The 23,977-nt window shown below is 46.5% G+C and overlaps 1 protein-coding gene and 1 pseudogene across 1 annotated transcript; both read right to left on the bottom strand.

The window, feature by feature from the left end:
* Positions 1-13,951: 13,951 nt before the first annotated feature.
* Positions 13,952-16,661, bottom strand: LOC142568632 (uncharacterized). The gene is made up of 4 exons (XM_075678503.1): positions 16,370-16,661; positions 15,960-16,126; positions 15,061-15,241; positions 13,952-14,271 (listed from the first exon to the last, which is right to left on the bottom strand). Exons 1-4 carry the CDS (start codon positions 16,659-16,661, stop codon positions 13,952-13,954), a joined length of 960 nt encoding a protein of 319 aa, XP_075534618.1.
* A 1,917-nt stretch (positions 16,662-18,578) lies between these two features.
* Positions 18,579-21,288, bottom strand: LOC142568631 (uncharacterized; annotated as a pseudogene).
* Positions 21,289-23,977: the final 2,689 nt, after the last annotated feature.

The following is a 23,977-nucleotide window of genomic DNA, read 5'->3' as shown; positions in this document are numbered from 1 at the left end:
CTTTGTAGTGTACGCATTAGATAACAGTATCAAACAAAACATTGAATTACTTACCTACCGACACATTTCTAACGAAGCACTGGATTTATTCAGTCTAGCTGCAGGTACGCAAAACTGTGATTCCGTGTTAGGAGAAAAAAATGTTAACGAAGCGCATAACAAGTTTCTTGAACTATTTGTGCGCATCTACACTGCGCATTTCCCCTTCAAGCAAGTTAGGAAATCAAAAACGATACGAGAACCGTGGATTATGAGTGAGCACATTAAAATGATAAAGAAGAACCGCCTTTATCATGCGTTCTTGCACTCCAGATCAGAAATTAAACTTAAGGAATTCAAAACCGAAAGAAATAAACTGAATAAAATACTAAGGCAGGCAAAAATAGATTACTATCAACGTCTCTTTTTTGAAATCAACAAGAAACGTCCGGATGCGGTTTGGAAAATAATAACGTTTTAGGTCGTCAAACTAAAAGTAGTGTACCCAAGTCGATAAGCTACGCAAATTGCGAATTGATCGGTAAAGCACTGGCAGACCATTTCAATACTCATTTTGTGAATGCAAGCGTTACGCACACCCATGACTCCCAAGTCATGTATTCACTAGATAAATGTGTTTCAGAAACTATATTTATGGAGCCAACTGACGAACATGATGTGTTTACAACAATAAAAAATCTTAATAACAGCAATGCATTGGATATTGACAATTTACAAATTAAGCCAATAAAATATGTCTTACATCACTTGCCATTTATCCGCACATTGGTCCATATATTCAATTTAGCTATAGAATCGGCGACTTTCCCAGACGGCATGAAACGAGCTAAAGTATCTGTGCTATACAAACATGGCGATATAAATAATGTTTATAATTATAGACCAATATCTGTCCTACCGATTTTTTCCAAAGTGCTAGAAAAAATTATTGCTACGCGCCTAACAAAGTTTCTAGACAGACATGATGTAGTAACCAATTCACAGTTTGGTTTTAGAAAAGGTAGATCTACTGAAGCCGCCCTTGGGCTCTTCATTGATTTTAGCAAGGCATTTGATTGCATCAGTCATGACATTCTTAAATATAAACTATCAATATATGTGGTACGCGGACATCCACTCACTTTAATGGAATCGTATCTCAGAAATAGAACTCAGTGTGTATGTATTAACAATGTCCTATCTTCTTTCTTGACACTTAAAAATGGAGTGCCGCAAGGGAGTGTTAAATAATAGTTGGTATGTTTGTGACACTGTTTTTGTTGTTGAGCTTACATGCCGACAAAAGCCAAGCTACAAATTTAGCATGCATTCTTCGCCTCGCAATTTAATTATTGCAGTTTAGTATGGGCAACCACCAACACGAACTAACATAAATAAAATAGCTACATTACAAAAGGCGCTTTTCCGACACATTGCTAATATTGAATATTGAGTGCCGCAAGGGGCCCACTATTATTTAACTTATATATTCATGACTTAGTAAATATAAATCCTACAGTTGATTTCTTTATATATGCGGATGATAGCACTATACTCTTCTGTAGGAAAGACGCAAACGAACTAATTATCAGGTGTAATGCATTGCTAATGAAACTATCTGATTCGTCACATTCAAATGTGATCACAATCAACCCCACTAAAACGAAAGGTATTCTTTTCAGAGCCAGTAACAAACCTTTTCAGTTGTAACATTCAATAACTTATTTAGTCAAACACATAGAACTAGTTAATCAACACAAAATACTTGGAGTAATATTTTCATGTCATTTGAGTTGGGATGCTCATTTTAATAACCTTTGAAATTGAAATTGAAATTGATTTTATTCATTACAGATTACAGGTTGTAAAAACAAATAATATACAGAAGGAGGTCCCATAGTCAATGACTGTATCGGGACCTCCTGTTATTTATAAAAATGCGCTTTCTAAAGCAACGAATTGAACTACATTAAAATCATATATAAGCAAACATGGAAGAAAGTAAGTGCTGGAGAATGCAAAACAAGATTACGAGTTAGTTACAAGAAATCTAACGAAGGAAATTATACAATTGCAAGGAACAAATGCAGTAAAACCAAATGAGCTAAACGAATTGAACAGTAAAGGTAATTTTACCCAAACGTGCAAGACACACACAAAAAAAAAGAATTTCAAATATACACGACCATAAATGCAACAGTAGAAACAACAACAAAACAACTTTGAAATACACATGACTATTAATAAAAAAGAAAGGTATCAGAATAGCAGAATATTTGAAGTAATAAGGGTGAAGAAAAAGAGAAAAAAAAAGAAGAAAAAAAGAAGTTAACGTTAAATATTTTCTGTTAGAAGAAAGTTCTTGAGGTGTTTTTTAAATACGGATGTTGAACGCGAAGTTTTGACACAAAGTGGTATGGAATTCCAAAATGAAAAGGCAGCAAAATGAACTGATTGTTTGCCATAGTTGGTGCGCACTTGAGGTAAAATTAGATTATTGTGCAAAGCAAATCTAGTGACATTAGTGTTGACCAGGCAGGTTTTAGGAATTATACATGCAGGAACTTCATTATTCAATAACTTAAAAATAAATATACCCAGATTATACATAACAGTTTTTTGACAGACAGAATGTTATTACGGTGTAGCAATGGGAGAGCGCTAGTATTATAGGGACTAGAGGTGACTATTCTAATTGCTTGGTTTTGCAAAGTTTGAAGTGAACTGAGGTGAGTATTGTATGTATTTCCCCAACATATTAACGAGTAGTTAATGTGTGAGTGTATAAAAGCATAATATAGTGACACAAGTGTAGAACAGTTAAAAAATTGGCGGGCTCTAATTAATAACCGAATGCCGTAAGCAACTTTCTTTTTGATATTCGAGATATGATGATGAAACTTGAGGTTAGAATCTAGTTCTACCCCTAAGAATGAGCAATGAGTGCTAGAAGGGATTAAATGGGAACCAAGAATCAGCAATGGAACTGAACAAAATGGTTTCTGGGGGGAATTAAATACAATAATCTTGGTTTTCGAGGGATTAATTACAAGATTATTATCTATACACCAGTTTGTAACCTTAGCCAAGTCATTATTTAGTTTAGTAACTAAGGACGAAATATTTTTATCGTAGTTAATTATGGTTGTGTCGTCGGCGTACAACACACATTGTGAGGATGTTAGACAGTCAGGCAGATCGTTAATGTAAATTAAAAATAATAAAGGTCCCAGAATAGAACCCTGCGGTACCCCTAGGTTAGTAACCTTGGCTTCCGAAAAAACATTAGAAATTTTAACTATGTTATGTCTATCCTGCAGGTAGGTTCGTAGTAACATTAGCGCTGGCCCAGTTATGCCTAGAGCTTCCAACTTTAAAAACAAAATGTGATGGTTAATAGTGTCAAAAGCTTTCGTAAAATCAATAAGAACTGAACCAGCAAAAAACCCTTTATCAATAGCTTCTTTTAAGCGATCCGTTAGGAAGATAAGTGCAAGGTCGGTTGAATAGCCAGGACGAAAACCATACTGAGAATTGGAAAGAATATTAAATTTAGACAGGTAATTGGTTAATCGAGTAACAGTCAACTTTTCAATCACTTTACTAAAGAATGGAAGTATACATATTGGGCGGTAATTTGTTAGTAAAGAACGATCGCCTCTCTTAAAAACTGGAATTACCTTTGCTCGTTTCAGGCCAGATGGAAAAATGCCGGTCCTGAATATTAAATTGATAATAAAACATAAAACATCACATATGAGATGAGCAATTAGTTTTATGTTACTAGGATGAATATTATCAAGACCGGCACTGGTTACTTTCAGCTTGCGAATGACATCAAGAACCTCATGGGGAGTTGTAGGGTAAAGAAAAAATGAATGCGGCACACGATTCAGTGACAAAGGACGGGTACTGATGACTGGTTTGTCCGGAAAAAAGGCATCACTGAACGCTCTTGCTATCTGAAATGGTTGATCATATGTAATGTGATCGTTTGTGATGGTATCGATGAATGAGAGTTGTTCATTTCTGCGCAAAAATGAATTTAAAACTTGCCACTTTTGCCTCGAGTTGCTGCCAGACTGACCAAGTTTGTGCTCATAGTAGGTCTTCCTCGCATTCTTTATTTTGCTGTTGAGTGCGTTGCAAAATTTTTTGTATCGTGCAGAGAGGGCGACATTAAAAGGTTGCCTTTTAGTTTTTTTATATAGGTTGTCACGTTTCCGCATATTGGCTAGTATGATAGCATTTAACCAAGGGTTTTGAGGAAGGGAGAGGATTTTCTTGCATTTTTTCTTGAAGGTATGTGAATCGATTAATGATAACAAAATTGCGGAGAACTGAGAAAAGGCTTCTTGCGGGTCATTATTTTCAAGGACAGCAGACCAGTCAGTTGTAGTCACAGATTCCAAAAAGGCATCTTTGTTCAGTACGTAGCTGAAGTATGAAATAGTGGGTGACTGCGGCTCTGAGTTGAGGAAAATAAAGATAGGATAATGGTCTGTTATGTCGACATCAAGGATACCAGCCTCTGGCGGTGACGTCATGTTGCTTAGCGCATGATCTAGTAGTGTGCCCTCATTTATCTTATTACAACGAGTAGGTAGCGTTACCAAACATTCAAAACCGTAACTCTGAAAACAGTTGCTATAAAGGGAGCAGGTAGGGGAAGTGTCATCCAGAAGGTTTATATTGATATCGCCCATAATAACTACATTCTTGTTATTAAATGATAGTTTCTCTAGGGATTGATCGAGGGCAGAACAAAAGTCAATGTAAGATGAAGACGGTGATCTGTAAATGCAACCAAAAATAAAGTTTCTGTTATCAGCCTGGAGAAAAGGATGATTGAATTCTAACCAAACAGATTCACAGTTAGTTAGCTTTAAGTCGAGGTCATGACGACGTTTATAGCTAAGATGTGATGATACGTAAACGGCCACACCACCATGACTGCTAGTTTGTCTATGACAGTATTCGGCTGAGTAAGAAGGGAAGGAAAATAAGTTTTTGTCGTCATTGCAGAGCCAAGTCTCAGTAAAGCTAATGATGGTAAATCGAAAAGAGAGCGTTGACAGAAGGGAATTAAAGTCGTCATAGTGTTTCCGCAAACTTCGTGCATTGAAATGAACGGCCGAGCATGAACTATTAGTTTTTAGTTCATTTAATTGGTTAGTTGAAAAATACGCGGACATGTTTGTTTTTGTTATTAGCGAGGGTTTCTGAAAAGTTTCCCAAGGTACAGAGCTGTATTAAGTAAATACAGCCAAGTCAGATTCGTTAGCAATGCGAAACACCCTACTACCGATGCTCTTGCGGGCTTTAATCTGGCAGTTATCTGTCCAGAGGAAATTCCATTTCTTAGCCTTCTTTAATGACAGGGCTTTAGATAATAGTGCTTTGTTCTGCGATGTCAAGTGATCGTTGACATACACTTTAGTGTCCTGAACTAGTCCAGAGAAGCCGATGTCACTGAGGCAAAGCTTCGCTTCTCGCGCCTTGCTGACGAAGTCTGCTTTCTTTGTTCGAGAGTAGAACCGGGTGATCACGTTTTTTTTGTTTTCATCTTTGGTTGGAACGCGGTGAACGACTTCCAGATCGATGGGTGAGACAGGACAGCCAATTTTATCTCCGATTGTCTGAATGATTATGTTGCAATCTTCACCTTGAGTGCACGGAATGCCTTTGATCTCTAGGTTGTTTATCCTTGAATACTGCTCTAAATCAGACAGTTTGCGAGAGAGAGTACTGTTTTCCAACTTGATTTCATGGCATTCAGTAGTGAGTGAGGTGTTTTGCAGTTTCAGCTCTTTGTTTTCACTAACGAGCAAGGCGTTTTCTGAGCGCAGTTTTTCAACCATGTCGTTGAGAAATTCAACGCTCGAGACCAGGTTACGGATCTGTTCTTTCATTTCATCAAAATCTATGCCAGCAGCCTTAAATCTTACCATTAGCTTGACTGCTATGTCTTCTTCAAGTTTACCGATCCCATTTCCTAATTTTGATTCGAGTTCATCGATTCTTTTCGCGAGCTCAGCACAAGTGGGCATAGTGAAAACAGCCTTGAAACACGCATGCAAGAAAACAGAACCTTCCTAAAACTACGCTTACAGAAGGCACGGAATATATGTGGCAGCAGCGACAGCAAAGCAACAAAACCAAAGATAAAGTGCTCAAGCACAGAAATACTGACCTGCACAAGCAGAAAAACGCGCGTAATAGGTGTTCACTGTGCCGTCGCCGCTGCCAATAATGATAATAATAACCTTCGAAACAAGTTTTCTGCAGTCGCCGGTGTACTATCTCGCTGTAGAGCTTACATGCCGACAAAAGCGAAGCTACAAATTTAGCATGCATTGTTGGCCTCGCAATTTAATTATTGCAGTTTAGTATGGGCAACCACCAACACGAACTAACATAAATAAAATAGCTACATTACAAAAGGCGCTTTTCCGACACATTGCTAATATTGAAGCCCGATCAACAACAAAAACATTGTCACAAACATACCAAATCATATGGGTAGATCAATACTACGAATATTGTCTTTCACAAATATTTTATTTTGCAAGGAAATAATGGAGAGATTTTCTTACATCACTAGCGACCTTGCAGCATCATGACATACCTGTGCATCTCAGAAACCCTGAACCTTGACTTGTACCGCGCTTTCGCACCGAGTATAAGTTACAATCTATTAAACACAATTTGCTGAAAAATCCTAATAATCATGTTCACGCTAATAAATTCTCTCGTAAAGAGTTGAAGATGTATTTCGTTAACCTATAACATATATATTCATGTATAACGATGCATATAAATGACCATGTTTTCTTTTTTGCCTTTTTGTTTTATTTGTACAAAAATGTCTTGTTGTTTCTTACATATCCTGTCATAAGCATGTATCTGAGTTTTCAATTTTATGTTTAGTTTATGTTTAGTAAATTTCTGCTTAAGTTTTTTTCTACCAAAAAGGTTACTGTTATCGCGCTGCCATGTATAACGCCTCCTGGGTCCAGTCAAGCTGCTGACGGCAGCTTTTAGCCCGGGAGGCCGTTTCTAGTCTGTACTAGAAGAAGAATAAACTTGAACTTGAACTTTCCGGGAAACCGTCGAGTCAGTCACTGAGGACGGCTAGTGCTACTGACCCTACATCAAGCGCTCTCTTCTACGTCATCGACCGTGTCACGAAAGACCGCAGAAGACATCGCCATGACATGTCTTTTCTCAGTGCCGTCAATGGTTCCAGCATTAAAACGTATGGCCAGAAGTCTGTCGCTCTTGACTTCGGTCTGCGGCGCCCTTTTCGATGGCTGTTCGCCGACGTCCGCGGGGTGGATCATCGGCGCTGACTTCCTGTGGAAGCTTAACCTTCTCGTCGACCTTCACCGCAGCCGCCTTCTTGATTCCTCATCAAACCTGTCCGTACAAAGTATCACCACGTTTGCACCACCTTTTCGTCTCGTACAAGGCCACACCCAGGTACTGAAACAATGGTACATACATGGTGCACAAGAAGAAGGCTTATTAGCAACCGTGTTGCGATTGCCGCGCCTTAAACAAAGTAAAGACTTCCGATGGGTACGATATGCCCCACATGCAGAATTTCACCGCATCGCTTCATGATTGGTGCATATTTAGCAAGCTGAATCTAGTAAAAGCCTACCACCAGATTCCTGTCGAGCCTTCCGACCTTCCTAAAACCGCAATCAACACCCCTTTTGGCATGTTTGAATACGTCCGCATGCCATTGGGCCTCCCTCATCATCATCATCATAATCATCATCAGCCTGGTTGCCCCCACTGCAGGGCAAAGGCCTCTCCCATACTTCTCCAACTACCCCGGTCATGTACCAATTGTGGCCATGTTGTCCCTGCAAACTTCTTAATCTCATCCGCCCGCCTAACTTTCTGCCGCCCTCTGCTACGCTTCCCTTGCCTTGGAATCCATTCCGTAACTCTTAATGACCATCGGTTACCTTCCCTCCTCATTACGTGTCCTGCCCATGCTCATTTCTTTTTCTTGATTTCAACTAAGATATCATTAACTCGCGCTTCTTCCCTCACCCAATCAGCTCTTTTCTTATCCGTTAACGTTACACCTATCATTCTTCTTTCGATAGCTCGTTGCGTCGTCCTCAATTGAAGTAGAACCATTTTCGTAAGCCTCCAGGTTTCTGCCCCGTACGTGAGTACTGGTAAGACAGAGCTGTTATAAACTTTTCTCTAAAGGGATAATGGTAACCTGATCTTCATGATCTGAGAATGCCTGCCAAACGCACCCCAGCCCATTCTTATTCTTCTGATTATTTCAGTCTCATGATCCGGATACGCAGCCACTACCTGTCCTAAGTAGATGTATTCCCTTACCACTTCCAGTGCCTCACTACCTATCGTAAACTGCTGTTCTCTTCCAAGACTGTTAAACAATACTTTAGTTTTCTGCAGATTACTTTTTAGACCCACCCTTCGGCTTTGCCTCTCCAGGTCAGTGAGCATGCATTGCAGTTGGTCCCCTGAGTTACTAAGCAAGGCAATATCATCAGCGAATCGCAAGTTACTAAGGTATTCTCTATTAACTCTTATCCCCAATTCTTCCCATAGTACCTTGCGTTGTGGGCCTCCCTAATGCCACTCAAACATTTCAGCGATTCGTCGATCAAGTACTTGGTGTCCTGACTTGTTGCTTGGTCTATTTAGAGTAGATTCTTGTATTCAGTCGCTCTGCTGTGGAACACGAGTCTGACCTACCTAAGGTGTTTGAACGCCTCCGTCAATATTACCTGGCTGTAAACACCTCGAAGAGTGAGTTTGGCGTTGCTTCTCTTGATTTCCTGGGTCACAGAGTAGAAGAAATCCGTCCCATCCCGTTTCCAAGCCATTAAAGATTTTCCACGCCCATCTTCCACCAAGCAATTAGGGCATTTCTAGGCCTCATTAATTACTATCGCCGTTTGATTCCTCTTCGTGCTTCAATTTTGCAGCCTCTGCACATTCTACTCTCTGACACAACACGAGCTCATGATACAGCAAGCCTGTATCATGGACAAATGCTGCTGAATCTGCTTTTATCTCTGCCACGAACGCCCTTGCTACCACTACTCTACTGGTAGTGGTAGCCCCATGGTGGAAGAAAAGACTGTACTAGCGCCATCAGGCATAGAGGCTCGACTATGGTAGCCGCAACATCAACGCAGTCACAGATGATAAATAAATGGCAATTATTTGTGGGCCTTCTGTTCCTAGAAACTCTTATCTCAAAAACCTGCACCTTAATCAACTTCGCCTTAATTAAAAACAAACATCGTGGGTACGACTCCCACCAAAGGCGGAGGGTTCGAGTGTCTTAATTCACGCTATATTAATTTCCCGTCCCTTAATGAACTTCGCCCTAATTATTACCAAAGGTCGTGGGTTCGACTACTACCAATGATCGAGGGCATGACTCACACCAAAGTTCATGGGGACTAATGCCTTAATTAACAGTGGCGCATTAATCCAGCCTTAATCAACTTCACTGTATTTAACACAAAAGGTCGTGGGTTCGACTCCCATCAGAGGTCAAAGGTTCGACTCGCACCAATGTTCGTGGGATTGTGACTCAATTTAACTCTATATTACCCTCCCTTAATCAACTTCGCCATAATTAAAACCAAAAGCCGTGGGTTCGATTCCCACCAAAGCTCGTGGGTTTAAGTGCCTAAATAAGTGTATATTAGATCATCATCATCAACATCATCATAAGCCTATTTAAAATCAACCGCAGGACGAAGGCCTCTCATGCCTCGGCTGCCGCACGAAGCATGAGAAGCACTTTGTTGTGTGCTCCAGAGGGGTTGTATATGCAATTCCCTTGCACCCTTGTGGGCAGCTCTACATTGGACAAACCGAGCGTTGCGTAAATGACCGTTTAAGGGAACTGTTTGCGTCGCGAACAGACGCAAAGAAGTGTGCGTCTTTCACCTTCGACAAGCAACAACCAAAGAACCTTTATTATCAGAAAGCAGCGGCTTTTATAGACCGCATCACGAGTGCCCCAGCGGCGCTGTAAATGCTGACGTTGCCCAAGCTGGCGAGCTATCTTATCACACACCTTCCTCTCTCTTTTTTTAATGAAGCCACTTTTGTTACGAAACTTGAAATCGTTCTGGAGGAACCACACACCTTCCGCTTCGAGTGTGATTGTGACAGGGATCATTACACTGTCGCGCGCTACTTTTTTCATCATCGCCTATTTCTGGTGATTCCGCTGTCAGTTGCGTTGTTCCTCGGCTGTCTTCTGAACTAGTCGGAGGCAGCGGGACGACATGAGTGCGATTTCTGCGTAGAGAAGTTTCCCCGGAGTCGACCCAGTACGATCTGGGCTCGTCGGTGCTTCCTCGAACAACTCCTTTTCTTTGGAGGTCTACGATCCATACGTCTGTTTCTTCGGACAGTACGGGCAGATCGCGCACTCCGTGGCTTCGGTCGTAGCCTCTCTTCTGGCGCTGACACTGCGACCTCTCGAAAGCTGTCATTTCTTGTAAGTCTGGTGTCCGAGGCTGGAGGCTTTCGCTGGACGTGGGCAGGGCCGTGCACAGTCGCCTCCCCATGAGCAGCTCGGCGGGGCAGTATCCGTTTTTCAGTGGGCTTGGTCTGTAGGCCAGAAGAGTTTTATAAGCGTCAGCAGTTTTCTTTAAGGAGCCCTTGATAATTTTCACGGCAGACTCTGCCATTCGGTTGCTCTGATGATAATGAGGGCTAGATGTCACGTGTTGAAAGTTGTACTCTGATGCAAACTTTGGAAATTCAGCGCCGAAGGCTCTTGAGAATTGTGGCCCATTATCAGAAACTACTACTTCCGGAATCCCGTGTCTGGCGAAAATTGATTTGCAGTGGTTTATTACTGCTGATGAAGTCAGGTTATTCAGCGCTACGAGCTCCGGGTATCGTGAAAAATAAACCGTGACGATCAGCCACCATTTTCTCTCAAGAAAAATAAATCCATCGCAATGCGCTGCCATGGCCTATCTGGAAACTTAGTCTGTTGCAGAGGCATCTTTCGGCTGGTGCTCTGCTTGAAGCAGCTGTGGCAGTTCTTAACAAGTCGTTCAATGTCCGCGTCGATACTTGGCCACCAAACTGAGCTCTTGGAACGTGCCCGGCACTTCTCAATGCCGAAGTGTCCCTCGTGAAATATCTTAAGGACGGGCTGCCGTAGTGTCGATGGTATCACTATCCGAGAGCCGCACATGAGCAGGTTTTCAACAAGGGCAATGCTTTGCCTCACATTCCAGTAAGGCTTCAGGTCAAACCCAACGTATCGACGGCTTGGCCAGCCTTTTGTACACAGCTTGATAAGAGCTTGACATACCGGGTCTTGCTCCTGCTCCTGGGCGATAAGCTGTAAACTCGGCTCGATTACCGGGACTGACGAAGTCACCAAACGCAGATAGCCCTGGATCTCGTCCTCCAGTTCCAGGGATTCCGTTTGTGGAAGAGGTGACCGAGAAAGCGCGTCCGCCACCGTCAAGTCCCGGCCTGGAACATACACAATGTCATACGTATAGCGCATCAGACGCATGCGCATTCTTTGTAACCTCGGTGTTAGTTCGTCAATTCCTACTGAACCAAACAAAGATCTCGAGGCTAAATCGCTTTCCTACGAGATAATCACGGAACTTTTCACTAGCCCACACGAGGGGAAGTCCTTTTTCAATTTGGGCGTATCGCCACTCGGTGGTTGCAAGAGTTCTGGAAGCATAAGAAATCACTTGAATTGACCGTCGTTTTGCCTTTGGCGCAGGACAGCTCCAAGACCGTTTGATGAGGCGTCTGCTGTGACCACTGTTTCCATGTTTGAATCATAGATTCTCAGAACAGGGTCCGATGAAAGAAGAGTCTTCCACTTCTTGAAGGCGGCTTCCTGCGCGGGACCCCACACAACATCCTGCCTTGAGCTCATCATGGACGAAAGGGGCTGAAGGACTTCCGCCATGTGGGGCACAAAGCAGTCCAGATAATTTGTCATGCCCATCATGCGCCGTAACTCTGTCTTGGACGTCGGGTGTGGCATTTCTGTCATCGCGTCAAGCTTTTGCTTATCGGGACGCAGTGCGTTGTTCCCGATTGTATGTCCCAAAAATGAAATCTGCGTGACACTGAATTCGCACTTATCTCTGTTCAAGGTAATGCCCGCTGTGCGGAGGCGGTCCATCACTGCCCGAAGCCGCTCGTCATGCTGCGCCTGCATCATTCATTCATTCATCATCAGCCTGGTTACGCCCACTGCAGGGCAAAGGCCTCTCCCATACTCCTCCAACAACCCCGGTCATGTACTAATTGTGGCCATGCCGTCCCTGCAAACTTCTTAATCTCATCCGCCCACCTAACTTTCTGCCGCCCCCTGCTACGCTTCCCTTCCCTTGGGATCCAGTCCGTAACCCTTAATGACCATCGGTTATCTTCCCTCCTCATTACATGTCCTGCCCATGCCCATTTCTTTTTCTTGATTTCAACTAAGATGTCATTAATTCGCGTTTGTTCCCTCACCCAATCTGCTCGTTTCTTATCCCATAACGTTACACCTATCATTCTTCTTTCCATAGCTCGTTGCGTCGTCCTCAATTTGAGTAGAACTCTATTCGTAAGTCTCCAGGTTTCTGCCCCGTAGGTGAGTACTGGTAACACACAGCTATTATATACCCCAAATAAGCACATCGTCCATGTGCCAGACGACTCCCTCCTTTCCTGAAAGAACCTGTCCCATTCGTCTTTAAAAATGTTCGGGGGCCGACGAAATTTCAGAACGGAAGTCGGTTGAAATAAAATCGTCCGAACGGCGTGATAAAAGTTGTGTATTCTTTGCTCCCTTCACTCAGCGGGATCTGCCAGAAACCCGAGTTCGCGTCGAGTTTTGAAAACGTGTTGGCTCCCCGTAGCATTCCTATGGTGTACTCGGCGGCCGGGATGGGATGCCATTCTCGTTTAACGTACCTGTTGAGTTCCGTGAAGTCAACACAGATTCAAACAGCACCCGAGGGTTTAAGAACGACAACCATAGGTGCGCACCATGTTGTAGACTCGGTGACAGGAGAAATGACACTTAGTGCTTGCATCCGCTCGAGCTCTTGTCTTGTTTTTTTCGAACAAAGGCAGGGGGACTCTACGTGGGGACGACAGCGCGAAAGGCTTTGCTTCCGGATTCAACTTGAGGTCGTACTCTTCTTTGAAGGTCCCCAGTCCCTGGAACACTTGTGGAAAATCCGATTCGGGGTCCAGTTTCTTCACTACGTTGATTTGTGGTATTACGCAGAGCCTTTCTATCGCTGGTTTCCCAAGAAGAGGGGTTCGGAGGCCTTGAAGTACGTACACGTCCTCGCGGCTGCTCGTTCCTGCAAACGTCATATTCATGGCAGCCATACCACATATGGCAAGGGATTTACCATCAGGTCCCTGAAGCCGGCGCTTTGCTGGTTGAAGTTCTATCGCGGGAAAGATGCGAGTGAAGAGCTCCGCCGGAATGACCGTTTCGTCCACTCCAGTATCTATTTTAAATACCACATTCGAGGATTCAACAAGAATGGGAACTTCCCACCTGTAAGCGGATGAATGGGACGCGACTCCGAGGAAGCCTGGTTCCTTAGTCCGGTTTTCGACGTACCTGACAGCTCTGGCTGATCGGCAAACCGCCTCGAAGTGTCCTCTTTTGTCGAACTTTCTGCAGAGTGCATCTTTCGCTGGACAGGACGCTCGGCTGTGCCTGTTGCTTCCGCACCAGCCGCATGGTTTGGGGACGTTGTTTCCACTTTCAGGCGGAGGCGCGTTCTTCCCAACTTGTCGCGTACTCCTCTGGGACTGTATTCAGTGAACTTCCTGTTCTCGCACGCTGTGAATATCTGCCTGCTGTTGGTTGACGGTCTCGTGCTGTCGTGCCACCAACAATGCTTTCTGTAGTTTTAGGTCCGGATCGAGTTGCAGAGCTCTCGAGATCTTACGGTCTTGAAGACCCCACCACGAGACGATCTCGAATTAAATCCTCCCGCAGCTCCCCGTAGTCACACGTGGAAGCAAGCGCGTGCAGTGCAGTAACAAAATCCTCGACGGATTCGCCGTCTTGTTGCGTTAGAGTGTTAAACTTGACCCTTTCATAAATGATGTTCCATCGAGGAACAAAGTCGGCCTCGTACTCTTGCAGTACGACCTCAAACTTCTGGTCGCCGGGCTCAAGCTTGAACGTTTTGAAGATATCCTCGGCTTGAGGTCCCATTAGATACACCAATGCATCTACTTGACTCTTTTCTGGCTTCCCGTCTAGTCCAGACGCAGTTCAGAAGCGAAGAAATCGCTGTTTCCAGGGAGGCCAGTCGTTGAGCGTTGCGAAGCTGAAGGGCTCGGGTGGAGCAATTTGAAACAAAGCCATCTTACTTGGTCTTTCCTTGTAAGGCACTCGTTGGCGTGTCCGGCGTCTGACACCGTTTAGTGGGCCCGCGGCGTCCTCGTTGCAGGGCTAGTCTGACGTCCGAGAGCCGTGGTGCCTCACATCGGCGGGCGCCACTTCTGACACCACGTTTGCGTCACGAACAGACGCAAAGAAGTGTGCGTCTTTCACCTTCGACAAGCAACAACCAAAGAACCTTTATTATCAGAAAGCAGCGGCTATTATAGACCGCATCACGAGTGCCCCAGCGGCGCTGTAACTGCTGACGCTGCCCAAGCTGGCGAGCTATCTTATCACACACCTTCCTCTCTCTTTTTTTAATGAAGCCACTTTTGTTACGAAACTTGAAATTGTTCTGGAGGAACCACACACCTTCCGCTTCGAGTGTGATTGTGACAGGGATCATTACACTGTCGCGCGCTACTTTTTTCATCATCGCCTATTTCTGGTGATTCCGCTGTCAGTTGCGTTGTTCCTCGGCTGTCTTCTGAACTAGTCGGAGGCAGCGGGACGACATGAGTGCGATTTCTGCGTAGAGAAGTTTCCCCGGAGTCGACCCAGTACGATCTGGGCTCGTCGGTGCTTCCTCGAACAACTCCTTTTCTTTGGAGGTCTACGATCCATACGTCTGTTTCTTCGGACAGTACGGGCAGATCGCGCACTCCGTGGCTTCGGTCGTAGCCTCTCTTCTGGCGCTGACACTGCGACCTCTCGAAAGCTGTCATTTCTTGTAAGTCTGGTGTCCGAGGCTGGAGGCTTTCGCTGGACGTGGGCAGGGCCGTGCACAGTCGCCTCCCCATGAGCAGCTCGGCGGGGCAGTATCCGTTTTTCAGTGGGCTTGGTCTGTAGGCCAGAAGAGTTTTATAAGCGTCAGCAGTTTTCTTTAAGGAGCCCTTGATAATTTTCACGGCAGACTCTGCCATTCGGTTGCTCTGATGATAATGAGGGCTAGATGTCACGTGTTGAAAGTTGTACTCTGATGCAAACTTTGGAAATTCAGCGCCGAAGGCTCTTGAGAATTGTGGCCCATTATCAGAAACTACTACTTCCGGAATCCCGTGTCTGGCGAAAATTGATTTGCAGTGGTTTATTACTGCTGATGAAGTCAGGTTATTCAGCGCTACGAGCTCCGGGTATCGTGAAAAATAATCCGTGACGATCAGCCACCATTTTCTCTCAATAAAAATAAATCCATCGCAATGCGCTGCCATGGCCTATCTGGAAACTTAGTCTGTTGCAGAGGCATCTTTCGGCTGGTGCTCTGCTTGAGGCAGCTGTGGCAGTTCTTAACAAGTCGTTCAATGTCCGCGTCGATACTTGTTCACCAAACTGAGCTCTTGGAACGTGCCCGGCACTTCTCAATGCCGAAGTGTCCCTCGTGAAATATCTTAAGGACGGGCTGCCGTAGTGTCGATGGGATCACTATCCGAGAGCCGCACATGAGCAGGTTTTCAACAAGGGCAATGCTTTGCCTCACATTCCAGTAAGGCTTCAGGTCAAACCCAACGTATCGACGGCTTGGCCAGCCTTTTGTACACAGCTTGATAAGAGCTTGACATACCGGGTCTTGCTCCTGCTCCTGGGCGATAAGCTGTAAAGTCGGCTCGATTACCGGGACTGACGAAGTCACCAATCGCAGATAGCCCTGGATCTCGTCCTCCAGTTCCAGGGATTCTGTTTGTGGAAGAGGTGACCGAGAAAGCGCGTCCGCCACCGTCAAGTCCCGGCGTGGAACATACACAATGTCATACGTACAGCGCATCAGACGCATGCGCATTCTTTGTAACCTCGGTGTTAGTTCGTCAATTCCTATTGAACCAAACAAAGATCTCGAGGCTAAATCGCTTTCCTACGAGATAATCACGGAACTTTTCACTAGCCCACACGAGGGCAAGTCCTTTTTCAATTTGGGCGTATCGCCACTCGGTGGTTGCAAGAGTTCTGGAAGCATAAGAAATCACTTGAATTGACCGTCTTTTTGCCTTTGGCGCAGGACAGCTCCAAGACCGTTTGATGAGGCGTCTGCTGTGACCACTGTTTCCATGTTTGAATCATAGATTCTCAGAACAGGGTCCGATGAAAGAAGAGTCTTCCACTTCTTGAAGGCGGCTTCCTGCGCGGGACCCCACACAACATCCTGCCTTGAGCTCATCATGGACGAAAGGGGCTGAAGGACTTCCGCCATGTGGGGCACAAAGCGGTCCAGATAATTTGCCATGCCCATCATGCGCCGTAGCTCTGTCTTGGACGTCGGGTGTGGCATTTCTGTCACCGCGTCAAGCTTTTGCTTATCGGGACGCAGTGCGTTGTTCCCGATTGTATGTCCCAAAAATGAAATCTGCGTGACACTGAATTCGCACTTATCTCTGTTCAAGGTAATGCCCGCTGTGCGGAGGCGGTCCATCACTGCCCGAAGCCGCTCGTCATGCTGCGCCTGCATCATTCATTCATTCATCATCAGCCTGGTTACGCCCACTGCAGGGCAAAGGCCTCTCCCATACTCCTCCAACAACCCCGGTCATGTACTAATTGTGGCCATGCCGTCCCTGCAAACTTCTTAATCTCATCCGCCCACCTAACTTTCTGCCGCCCCCTGCTACGCTTCCCTTCCCTTGGGATCCAGTCCGTAACCCTTAATGACCATCGGTTATCTTCCCTCCTCATTACATGTCCTGCCCATGCCCATTTCTTTTTCTTGATTTCAACTAAGATGTCATTAACTCGCGTTTGTTCCCTCACCCAATCTGCTCTTTTCTTATCCCTTAACGTTACACCTATCATTCTTCTTTCCATAGCTCGTTGCGTCGTCCTCAATTTGAGTAGAACTCTTTTCGTAAGTCTCCAGGTTACTGCCTCGTAGGTGAGTACTGGTAAGACACAGCTATTATATACCCCAAATAAGCACATCGTCCATGTGCCAGACGACTCCCTCCTTTCCTGAAAGAACCTGTCCCATTCGTCTTTGAAAATGTTCGGGGGCCGACGAAATTTCAGAACGGAAGTCGGTTGAAATAAAATCGTCCGAACGGCGTGATAAAAGTTGTGTATTCTTTGCTCCCTTCACTCAGCGGGATCTGCCAGAAACCCGAGTTCGCGTCGAGTTTTGAAAACGTGCTGGCTCCCCGTAGCATTCCGATGGTGTACTCGGCGGCCGGGATGGGATGCCATTCTCGTTTAACGTACCTGTTGAGTTCCGTGAAGTCAACACAGATTCAAACAGCACCCGAGGGTTTAAGAACGACAACCATAGGTGCGCACCATGTTGTAGACTCGGTGACAGGAGAAATGACACTTAGTGCTTGCATCCGCTCGAGCTCTTGTCTTGTTTTTTTCGAACAAAGGCAGGGGGACTCTACGTGGGGACGACAGCGCGAAAGGCTTTGCTTCCGGATTCAACTTGAGGTCGTACTCTTCTTTGAAGGTCCCCAGTCCCTGGAACACTTGTGGAAAATCCGATTCGGGGTCCAGTTTCTTCACTACGTTGATTTGTGGTATTACGCAGAGCCTTTCTATCGCTGGTTTCCCAAGAAGAGGGGTTCGGAGGCCTTGAAGTACGTACACGTCCTCGCGGCTGCTCGTTCCTGCAAACGTCATATTCATGGCAGCCATACCACATATGGCAAGGGATTTACCATCAGGTCCCTGAAGCCGGCGCTTTGCTGGTTGAAGTTCTATCGCGGGAAAGATGCGAGTGAAGAGCTCCGCCGGAATGACCGTTTCGTCCACTCCAGTATCTATTTTAAATACCACATTCGAGGATTCAACAAGAATGGGAACTTCCCACCTGTAAGCGGATGAATGGGACGCGACTCCGAGGAAGCCTGGTTCCTTAGTCCGGTTTTCGACGTACCTGACAGCTCTGGCTGATCGGCAAACCGCCTCGAAGTGTCCTCTTTTGTCGAACTTTCTGCAGAGTGCATCTTTCGCTGGACAGGACGCTCGGCTGTACCTGTTGCTTCCGCACCAGCCGCATGGTTTGGGGACGTTGTTTCCACTTTCAGGCGGAGGCGCGTTCTTCCCAACTTGTCGCGTACTCCTCTGGGACTGTATTCAGTGAACTTCCTGTTCTCGCACGCTGTGAATATCTGCCTGCTGTTGGTTGACGGTCTCGTGCTGTCGTGCCACCAACAATGCTTTCTGTAGTTTTAGGTCCGGATCGAGTTGCAGAGCTCTCGAGATCTTACGGTCTTGAAGACCCCACCACGAGACGATCTCGAATTAAATCCTCCCGCAGCTCCCCGTAGTCACACGTGGAAGCAAGCGCGTGCAGTGCAGTAACAAAATCCTCGACGGATTCGCCGTCTTGTTGCGTTAGAGTGTTAAACTTGACCCTTTCATAAATGATGTTCCATCGAGGAACAAAGTCGGCCTCGTACTCTTGCAGTACGACCTCAAACTTCTGGTCGCCGGGCTCAAGCTTGAACGTTTTGAAGATATCCTCGGCTTGAGGTCCCATTAGATACACCAATGCATCTACTTGACTCTTTTCTGGCTTCCCGTCTAGTCCAGACGCAGTTCGGAAGCGAAGAAATCGCTGTTTCCAGGGAGGCCAGTCGTTGAGCGTTGCGAAGCTGAAGGGCTCGGGTGGAGCAATTTGAAACAAAGCCATCTTACTTGGTCTTTCCTTGTAAGGCACTCGTTGGCGTGTCCGGCGTCTGACACCGTTTAGTGGGCCCGCGGCGTCCTCGTTGCAGGGCTAGTCTGACGTCCGAGAGCCGTGGTGCCTCACATCGGCGGGCGCCACTTCTGACACCACGTTTGCGTCACGAACAGACGCAAAGAAGTGTGCGTCTTTCACCTTCGACAAGCAACAACCAAAGAACCTTTATTATCAGAAAGCAGCGGCTATTATAGACCGCATCACGAGTGCCCCAGCGGCGCTGTAACTGCTGACGCTGCCCAAGCTGGCGAGCTATCTTATCACACACCTTCCTCTCTCTTTTTTTAATGAAGCCACTTTTGTTACGAAACTTGAAATTGTTCTGGAGGAACCACACACCTTCCGCTTCGAGTGTGATTGTGACAGGGATCATTACACTGTCGCGCGCTACTTTTTTCATCATCGCCTATTTCTGGTGATTCCGCTGTCAGTTGCGTTGTTCCTCGGCTGTCTTCTGAACTAGTCGGAGGCAGCGGGACGACATGAGTGCGATTTCTGCGTAGAGAAGTTTCCCCGGAGTCGACCCAGTACGATCTGGGCTCGTCGGTGCTTCCTCGAACAACTCCTTTTCTTTGGAGGTCTACGATCCATACGTCTGTTTCTTCGGACAGTACGGGCAGATCGCGCACTCCGTGGCTTCGGTCGTAGCCTCTCTTCTGGCGCTGACACTGCGACCTCTCGAAAGCTGTCATTTCTTGTAAGTCTGGTGTCCGAGGCTGGAGGCTTTCGCTGGACGTGGGCAGGGCCGTGCACAGTCGCCTCCCCATGAGCAGCTCGGCGGGGCAGTATCCGTTTTTCAGTGGGCTTGGTCTGTAGGCCAGAAGAGTTTTATAAGCGTCAGCAGTTTTCTTTAAGGAGCCCTTGATAATTTTCACGGCAGACTCTGCCATTCGGTTGCTCTGATGATAATGAGGGCTAGATGTCACGTGTTGAAAGTTGTACTCTGATGCAAACTTTGGAAATTCAGCGCCGAAGGCTCTTGAGAATTGTGGCCCATTATCAGAAACTACTACTTCCGGAATCCCGTGTCTGGCGAAAATTGATTTGCAGTGGTTTATTACTGCTGATGAAGTCAGGTTATTCAGCGCTACGAGCTCCGGGTATCGTGAAAAATAATCCGTGACGATCAGCCACCATTTTCTCTCAATAAAAATAAATCCATCGCAATGCGCTGCCATGGCCTATCTGGAAACTTAGTCTGTTGCAGAGGCATCTTTCGGCTGGTGCTCTGCTTGAGGCAGCTGTGGCAGTTCTTAACAAGTCGTTCAATGTCCGCGTCGATACTTGTTCACCAAACTGAGCTCTTGGAACGTGCCCGGCACTTCTCAATGCCGAAGTGTCCCTCGTGAAATATCTTAAGGACGGGCTGCCGTAGTGTCGATGGGATCACTATCCGAGAGCCGCACATGAGCAGGTTTTCAACAAGGGCAATGCTTTGCCTCACATTCCAGTAAGGCTTCAGGTCAAACCCAACGTATCGACGGCTTGGCCAGCCTTTTGTACACAGCTTGATAAGAGCTTGACATACCGGGTCTTGCTACTGCTCCTGGGCGATAAGCTGTAAAGTCGGCTCGATTACCGGGACTGACGAAGTCACCAATCGCAGATAGCCCTGGATCTCGTCCTCCAGTTCCAGGGATTCCGTTTGTGGAAGAGGTGACCGAGAAAGCGCGTCCGCCACCGTCAAGTCCCGGCGTGGAACATACACAATGTCATACGTACAGCGCATCAGACGCATGCGCATTCTTTGTAACCTCGGTGTTAGTTCGTCAATTCCTATTGAACCAAACAAAGATCTCGAGGCTAAATCGCTTTCCTACGAGATAATCACGGAACTTTTCACTAGCCCACACGAGGGCAAGTCCTTTTTCAATTTGGGCGTATCGCCACTCGGTGGTTGCAAGAGTTCTGGAAGCATAAGAAATCACTTGAATTGACCGTCTTTTTGCCTTTGGCGCAGGACAGCTCCAAGACCGTTTGATGAGGCGTCTGCTGTGACCACTGTTTCCATGTTTGAATCATAGATTCTCAGAACAGGGTCCGATGAAAGAAGAGTCTTCCACTTCTTGAAGGCGGCTTCCTGCGCGGGACCCCACACAACATCCTGCCTTGAGCTCATCATGGACGAAAGGGGCTGAAGGACTTCCGCCATGTGGGGCACAAAGCGGTCCAGATAATTTGCCATGCCCATCATGCGCCGTAGCTCTGTCTTGGACGTCGGGTGTGGCATTTCTGTCACCGCGTCAAGCTTTTGCTTATCGGGACGCAGTGCGTTGTTCCCGATTGTATGTCCCAAAAATGAAATCTGCGTGACACTGAATTCGCACTTATCTCTGTTCAAGGTAATGCCCGCTGTGCGGAGGCGGTCCATCACTGCCCGAAGCCGCTCGTCATGCTGCGCCTGCATCATTCATTCATTCATCATCAGCCTGGTTACGCCCACTGCAGGGCAAAGGCCTCTCCCATACTCCTCCAACAACCCCGGTCATGTACTAATTGTGGCCATGCCGTCCCTGCAAACTTCTTAATCTCATCCGCCCACCTAACTTTCTGCCACCCCCTGCTACGCTTCCCTTCCCTTGGGATCCAGTCCGTAACCCTTAATGACCATCGGTTATCTTCCCTCCTCATTACATGTCCTGCCCATGCCCATTTCTTTTTCTTGATTTCAACTAAGATGTCATTAACTCGCGTTTGTTCCCTCACCCAATCTGCTCTTTTCTTATCCCTTAACGTTACACCTATCATTCTTCTTTCCATAGCTCGTTGCGTCGTCCTCAATTTGAGTAGAACTCTTTTCGTAAGTCTCCAGGTTACTGCCTCGTAGGTGAGTACTGGTAAGACACAGCTATTATATACCCCAAATAAGCACATCGTCCATGTGCCAGACGACTCCCTCCTTTCCTGAAAGAACCTGTCCCATTCGTCTTTGAAAATGTTCGGGGGCCGACGAAATTTCAGAACGGAAGTCGGTTGAAATAAAATCGTCCGAACGGCGTGATAAAAGTTGTGTATTCTTTGCTCCCTTCACTCAGCGGGATCTGCCAGAAACCCGAGTTCGCGTCGAGTTTTGAAAACGTGCTGGCTCCCCGTAGCATTCCGATGGTGTACTCGGCGGCCGGGATGGGATGCCATTCTCGTTTAACGTACCTGTTGAGTTCCGTGAAGTCAACACAGATTCAAACAGCACCCGAGGGTTTAAGAACGACAACCATAGGTGCGCACCATGTTGTAGACTCGGTGACAGGAGAAATGACACTTAGTGCTTGCATCCGCTCGAGCTCTTGTCTTGTTTTTTTCGAACAAAGGCAGGGGGACTCTACGTGGGGACGACAGCGCGAAAGGCTTTGCTTCCGGATTCAACTTGAGGTCGTACTCTTCTTTGAAGGTCCCCAGTCCCTGGAACACTTGTGGAAAATCCGATTCGGGGTCCAGTTTCTTCACTACGTTGATTTGTGGTATTACGCAGAGCCTTTCTATCGCTGGTTTCCCAAGAAGAAGGGTTCGGAGGCCTTGAAGTACGTACACGTCCTCGCGGCTGCTCGTTCCTGCAAACGTCATATTCATGGCAGCCATACCACATATGGCAAGGGATTTACCATCAGGTCCCTGAAGCCGGCGCTTTGCTGGTTGAAGTTCTATCGCGGGAAAGATGCGAGTGAAGAGCTCCGCCGGAATGACCGTTTCGTCCGCTCCAGTATCTATTTTAAATACCACATTCAGGATTCAACAAGAATGGGAACTTCCCACCTGTAAGCGGATGAATGGGACGCGACTCCGAGGAAGCCTGGTTCCTTAGTCCGGTTTTCGACGTACCTGACAGCTCTGGCTGATCGGCAAACCGCCTCGAAGTGTCCTCTTTCGTCGAACTTTCTGCAGAGTGCATCTTTCGCTGGACAGGACGCTCGACTGTGCCTGTTGCTTCCGCACCAGCCGCATGGTTTGGGGACGTTGTTTCCACTTTCAGGCGGAGGCGCGTTCTTCCCAACTTGTCGCGTACTCCTCTGGGACTGTATTCGGTGAACTTCCTGTTCTCGCACGCGGGGAATATCTGCCTGCTGTTGGTTGACGGTCTCGTGCAGTCGTGCCACCAACAATGCTTTCTGTAGTTTTAGGTCCGGATCGAGTTGCAGAGCTCTCGAGATCTTACGGTCTTGAAGACCCCACCACGAGACGATCTCGAATTAAATCCTCCCGCAGCTCCCCGTAGTCACACGTGGAAGCAAGCGCGTGCAGTGCAGTAACAAAATCCTCGACGGATTCGCCGTCTTGTTGCGTTAGAGTGTTAAACTTGACCCTTTCATAAATGATGTTCCGTCGAGGAACAAAGTCGGCCTCGTACTCTTGCAGTACGACCTCAAACTTCTGGTCGCCGGGCTCAAGCTTGAACGTTTTGAAGATATCCTCGGCTTGAGGTCCCATTAGATACACCAATGCATCTACTTGACTCTTTTCTGGCTTCCCGTCTAGTCCAGACGCAGTTCGGAAGCTAAGAAATCGCTGTTTCCAGGGAGGCCAGTCGTTGAGCGTTGCGAAGCTGAAGGGCTCGGGTGGAGCAATTTGAAACAAAGCCATCTTACTTGGTCTTTCCTTGTAAGGCACTCGTTGGCGTGTCCGGCGTCTGACACTGTTTTGTGGGCCTGCGGCGTCCTCGTTGCAGGGCTAGTCTGACGTCCGAGAGCCGTGGTGCCTCACATCGGCGGGCGCCACTTCTGACACCACGTTTGCGTCACAAACAGACGCAAAGACGTGTGCGTCTTTCACCTTCGACAAGCAACAACCAAAGAACCTTTATTATCAGAAAGCAGCGGCTATTATAGACCGCATCACGAGTGCCCCAGCGGCGCTGTAACTGCTGACGCTGCCCAAGCTGGCGAGCTATCTTATCACACAGGAACATACGCAAAAGTTAAAGAAAA

The sequence above is a fragment of the Dermacentor variabilis genome, unplaced genomic scaffold (assembly GCF_050947875.1).
Source record: "Dermacentor variabilis isolate Ectoservices unplaced genomic scaffold, ASM5094787v1 scaffold_24, whole genome shotgun sequence".
Lineage (NCBI taxonomy): Eukaryota > Metazoa > Arthropoda > Arachnida > Ixodida > Ixodidae > Dermacentor > Dermacentor variabilis.
This window is presented reverse-complemented; position numbering and strand designations above follow the sequence as displayed.